Here is a 6198-nt window from a genome sequence, read left to right on the forward strand (position 1 = left end):
GCTATAAATTGTGCCTTCCTGTATTATGCTTATGCTAAAATCTATATTCTATTCTACTGAGCCATTTACTTTATGTTGGTATTATTATTTGTTACTATTTCTTATTGTTGCGTTGTCGAGAAGCATTTCATTGGACGATGTATACCATGCGTATCCCGTATATACAACTGATGAAAGTGAAACAAGTCTAAACCCCTGGAGAGAGCCGTTAACTCAGCATCTACATGACTTTCACTGGAGAAATAGTATAGCATTAGCCGCAGCTAATGTAAGGGCCTTCGGAGGAAAAAGGCCTTTATAGTGCTGTATAAATGCTCTCCACTGTCACATGCTGGTGAACTCTGTGAGGGGGAATATGAGAACAGTGTTTTTTAATCTGTTCAGGAGAATAAAGGGAATTATGTTGATTTTAAGTGAACATTTCACTGTTTCTAATTGGTGCTTCAAAAGGGTAGTGTTGCATCATGTTCGTTGTTTGAGAATCAACAATTGGTACCTTTTTAAGTCTCAAAGGTTAATGAAATGATGCGGAAGCTCTCTTCCTGAATATCTCCCTCTCTCTTTCTTTCTCTCCCTCTCTCCAGAGGGGCAGTCTGACCATCCTGCTGTGTGGTGAGGTTGGTCTGGTCGGGGCTCTGGAGCAGTTCTTCCACAATGGCTTCAAGTCCGCCCGCCTCTTCCAGAAGACTGTCTTTGTCTGGGACTTCGTGGGTGAGTGGCCTACCTACACACCGTTGCCTCCATCTAGTGGAATAACCTAGAAATACCACATCATTCTCCCTGCGTATGATACATTTAGATGGATTGTGGGGTTATTCTTCTATGAAGGTGCTAAAGTGCACCCGCTATCCATCTTTATGGTATGATTATAGATCTATGTAATAGGCTTCCCTCTAGTGGTGAAAACTAGGATATCGCATACTGTACTTCCCCAATGGAAATAAAATAGTCCATTTAAAAAGTCCCTTTGATACTCAAAGTAACCCCTCAGGTAGCTGCTTTAGCGGTCATATGAAATGGCTGCTTCATCCTTTTATTAATATTCATAACACAGCTTTTGACTGATATGATAAAGGATATGAGATTATGGTTTCCATAGAGCACTTTACTTGCACAGATCAAAGGTTCAAATATAATGGAGCTTGAACCCCTGACATACTCTCTAGATCAATCAATCAAATGTATTTATAATCCTCTTTTTAGCAGTTGTTACAAAGTTCTTCTATAGTAGACCCTACCTCCATGTCCCCTCTTCTGTTCCTGTTCTCCTCCTCTGCCCCCACCTCCCTAACATATCTCTTCCTCTCGCCCTCTACAGAGAAGGCGGTGGCTTACATGGAGTCAGCAGACCAGATGGGGGACATGCAGGAGACTGCTGAGCCCCTGGGCCTGACCTGTGTCTCTCTCTGTCACTATGTCAGTGCCATCAACTCCTCACCCAGGAACATTGGCAAGGACGGCAAGTTCCAGCTGCTTGTCTGCCTGGGGGCAAGGTGAGGGCACAACTCGCACGCAGTGAGACAGAGATGGGGCGACAGGTAGCATAGTGGTTAGAGCATTGGGCCAGTAACCGAAAGTTTGCTGGATCGAATCCCTGAGCTGACAAGGAAAAACATCTGTCGTTCCGCCCCTGAACAAGGCAGTTAACCCACTGTTCCCCGCTAGGCCATCATTGTAAATAATAATTTGTTCTTAACCTCTCTGGGAAATGTGGGCCACCCGCGGGTTTCTCAAACATACAACTATTTTACACCATTTTAAAGATGAACTTCTCGTTAATCCAACCACATTGTCCGATTTCAAAAAGGCTTTACGGCGAAAGCATAGCATTAGATTATGTTAGGACAGCGCTGAGACAAGAAAAACCACACAGCCATTTTCCAAGCAAGGAGAGGTGCCACAAAAACCAGAAATACAGCTAAAATGAATCACTAACCTTTGATGATCTTCATCAGATGGCACTCATAGGACTTCATGTTACACAATACATGTATGTTTTGCTCGATAAAGTTCATAGTTATATCCAAAAACCCCATTTTACATTGGCGTGTAATGTTCAAATGTTTTGCCTCCCAAAACTTCCGGTGAAGGAGCACATCAATTTACAGAAATACTCATCATAAACGTTGATAAAATATTAAACTGTTATTCAAAGAATTATAGATACACTTCTCCTTAATGCAACCGCTGTGTCAGATTTCCAAAAAACTTTACAGCGAAAGCACACTGCAATAATCTGAGTACAGCGCTCGGAGACGAAACCAAACCCGCCATTTTGTGGAGTCAACAAAACTCAGAAATAACATTATAAATATTCACTTACCTTTGATCTTCGTCGGAATGCACTCCCAGGAATCCCAGTTCCCCAATAAAGGTTCATTTGTTTCGATAAAGTCCATATATGTCCAAATACCTCCTTTTTGTTTGCGTGTTGGATAGAGTACTCCAAATGCACTGTGCTCATGCAGTTAAGTTCAGACGAAAAGTCAAAAAAGTTATATTACAGACGATGTATAGAATGTCAAATAATGTATAGAATCAATCATTAGGATGTTTTTATCATAAATCTTCCATAATATTCCAACCGGACGATTCCTTTGTCTTCAAAAAAGAAAAGGAACACAGCTAACTCTCACGGGAGCGTGTGCCACTGAGCTCATGTCATTTTCTCACTCATCTACTTCCAGGAGCTCTTATTCTCGCCCCATTCACAGTAGAAGCATGAAACAATGTTCTAAAGACTGTTGACATCGAGTGGAAGCCTTAGGAAGTGCAAAATTAACCCTAAGTCACTGTATACTGGATAGGGAATCACTTGAAAAACTACAACCCTCAGATTTCCACACTTCCTGGTTGTATTTTTCTCAGGTTTTTGCCTGCCATATGAGTTCTGTTATACTCACAGACATCATTCAAACAGTTTTAGAAACTTCTATCCAAATCTACTAATAATATGCATATCCTACCTCCTGGGCCCGAATAGCAGGCAGTTTAATTTGGGCACGTCATTCATCTGAATTTCCGAATACTGCCCCCTGCCACTAAAAAGTTAACTGACTTGCCTAGTTAAAGGTTAAATAAAAAAATTGAGCTGTAGTTGTTATTGGCACAAAGCATCTAGATGGCTGTATTGGGAATCAACATCACACTTCTAAATAGTCTCATTGGTGACATGGAACCAAATGTTTAGCAAACATACTCCTCATTATCTCCTCTCGCTTTGCAGAGATCGTCTGCTGATTCAGTGGCTCCCTCTGTTGGTGGAGTGTCCAGTGATCCAGCGGATGTACGAGGAGTCTGCTCTGATGCGGGACCGGACCACGGTCAACGCTCTCATCGCTGTCCTGCAGACTCTCCATGACTTCCCCATCACCCTGGAGGCCTCGCTCGTCAAGGGCATCGACCTTTAACCCTTACCACACAGCCTGCTGGGGGGGGGGGTCCAGGACTACATTTCCCACAAACCCTTGCTCTGTTCCCTTTTGCCCTGTCACTGTCGTCGTCGAGGCCTGCTTCAGCTGATTAACTCTGAGAAAAGTCTGAGGACTTTATAAAGAGACCAGAGACAGTTCGCTACCAAAGCAATCAATTCCACTGCTTCAGAACAGAAGCTTGGGCTTTGAATCATTGATGAGTGATGATGCAGTATTATTATTACATAGCTTGTGGTTTTGAAAATATCCTTTTTGATATTTAATAAGAAGGGACTGTTTTTAAAGAAAACCCGTGGATGTTTCCCTATGTGCTAGATGTGTGTAGCCCACTGTAGGTAGCTCTTCAATGGACACTTTTAGCCTGTGTGATGGAGATCCTATCTTTGCCTGTCTGCCATCTCTGTCTGCTGGATCCTGCTCCAACTTCAGCTAGCGTTAGCATTAGCAAGCATGCCTGTGGGTCATAGTAGGCCAGGAGAAAGGAAACCAAAACAGAAAGTGACTCTTTGCCCCTGCTACCTCTCCATTGTCTCTGCACTGGGAATATCTGTGGGTGAAACTTCATCAGTTGGATGAAGATGACTACCATGGAAAGAAAAACTGGACTCATCTGCTTTCAGCACTACACTGAGTTGTGTGCAATGCAGCTTTTTGATTGGATGTTGGTTCTTTCCAGAAACACCTACTGTGTTGGGCTGGATCTTTGTTCTGCTTTGTGATTGGCTAACAGATCTTGGTGGACACAAACACTGCGCTGAATTGGAGAGGTCTTTCCTAGGGGGGCAGGGACTTTTCTAGGGTTGCATGGGCATTCCAAACAAATTACAGGCATTGACCTGAACCTATTTCAAACTGTGTGTGTCTATATAGTGTACAAAACATTAAGAACACCTTCCTGGTATTGCGATTTGGGGCACCTCCCCCTTTTGGCCTCAGAACAGCCTCAATTCATCACGGCATGGACTCTACAAGGAATCGAAAGTGTTCCACAGGGATGTTTGTCCATGTTGACTCCAATGCTTCCCACAGTTGTCAATTTGGCTGGATGACCTTTGGGTGGTGGACCATTCTTGATACACACAGGAAACTGTTGAGTGTGAAAAACCCGGCAGCGTTGCAGTTCTTGACACAAACCAGAGTGCCTGGCACCTAATACCATACCCCGTTAAAATAAACTTAAATATTTTGTCTCGCCATTCACCCTCTGAGTGGCACACATAAACAATCCATATCTCAATTGTCTCAAGACTTAAAAATCATTATTTAACCTGTCTCCTGCCCTTCATATCTACACTGATTTGAAGTGGATTTAACAAGTGACATCAGTAAGGGATCATAGCATTCACCTGGTCAGTCTGACATGGAAAGAGTTGGTGTTCATAATGTTTTGTACACTCAGTGTATGTGTTCTCTCCTAATCTTATTTTTATATTAGAAATCGTAATGGTCAATGTATTCAATTTCATCCTGGTTTCTGTCATGCACTGTGTGTGTGTGTGTGCGTGCGTGCGTGCGTGTGTGTGTGTGTGTGTGTGTGTGTGTGCGTGTGTGAGCGAGCATGCGTGCGTGCGATTTGTTGATCTCAAATGGACACTTACTCTGCATTACTCTGTGGTATAGAAATGTTCCAGACCCTTATTAATGTGATACATGTGAAATACACTGGAATATTAAACAATTGCAATAAGAACCTATACATACAACCCCTAATGATGCATTTATCATAAATGCCTCAAACCTTCCTATGATAAGTGATTATTTTCTGGTGATTGTTAACTCCTTCTGGGACTATTTCTAGCTGGTTGTATTTTTCAATCTAAAATAGATCTCTTGCCACTTTTTCAATCAACCTTGATGAACATGTTCTTATATTTCTGTAACAAGTGTAAATAGGGCATTTATGCATGTGTACTAAAAAGGGTGATCAAAATACATGTTGACTAAAGTTATTAGGCTAACTATGACCAGACAATAGATTTGAACCCAACCAAAAGGGAAAACTGACAGATTCCGAATCACTTTTAACTGTTTTGACCACAGTACTTTTCCAGTATTAACGCATAAAAGGACAGCAAATTTGTTTTTAATGTCCTGATTTGATGTATTTATTCCTATAAACTGTGGTAGTAATCAAGAAACTTTGAGACACTGGTTGCAACAGGGGCAAAGAGCCACCTGTGAAATACCTGGAAGTTACATGCTGCATGTTGATCCATGTGACTTTCCTTCTATAACATTCACAGTTTGGTCCTGCTACTAGGTTCCTACTGTTTTGTGTATCCATGGATTCCAACAATCAAAAAACCTATCTTCCTGTATGTGTAAGAAGCAACAAACATAGGAGGATGATCGACTCTATAGGTGTTTAGCGCGTAGCTGTGAGCAAAGTGTCGGTCTAGTGTAGAGAGAATGGGGTCCCTCTTTGCATCTGCTAAAGTGCTACTGCATGTGGTGTACTCTGCTACTCAGCTGTATACTTTCTCCTAACACACCACTACAGCTAGACTCATTCAGTAGTCCTGTACTGTACTTCTGTCTTTATGTTACATGAACCTGTGACAAACGCTGTCCCCCGCTGGGTGGAATATCTGTCCTAACATTACTAGGTAGGCAGTGCTACTATGGAACCTTAACTTTCCTACACGTGCATGTGTAAACTGTATGTCCAGTGGGAGGAGATCGTGTAATGAATGGAGATCTATGTCCGTGTAACTGATAAATGTTCTGATATTTATAATGCACTTCATTAAAAACTTGCTCAATA

The 6198-nt window shown here is 42.0% G+C and overlaps 1 protein-coding gene across 10 annotated transcripts in view; it reads left to right on the forward strand.

The window, feature by feature from the left end:
• Positions 1-6198, forward strand: part of LOC106576161 (DENN domain-containing protein 5B) — a 107829-nt gene extending 101631 nt beyond the window's left edge. For all 10 annotated transcript variants that reach the window (XM_045699780.1, XM_045699782.1, XM_045699781.1 and 7 more), the window contains 3 exons: positions 585-711; positions 1319-1493; positions 3227-6198. In XM_045699780.1, the coding sequence (XP_045555736.1) occupies positions 585-711; positions 1319-1493; positions 3227-3410 (486 nt within the window). In that variant the 3' untranslated portion in view covers positions 3411-6198. The remainder of the gene's footprint in view (positions 1-584; positions 712-1318; positions 1494-3226) is intronic.

This window comes from Salmo salar, chromosome ssa17 (genome assembly GCF_905237065.1).
Source record: "Salmo salar chromosome ssa17, Ssal_v3.1, whole genome shotgun sequence".
NCBI lineage: Eukaryota > Metazoa > Chordata > Actinopteri > Salmoniformes > Salmonidae > Salmo > Salmo salar.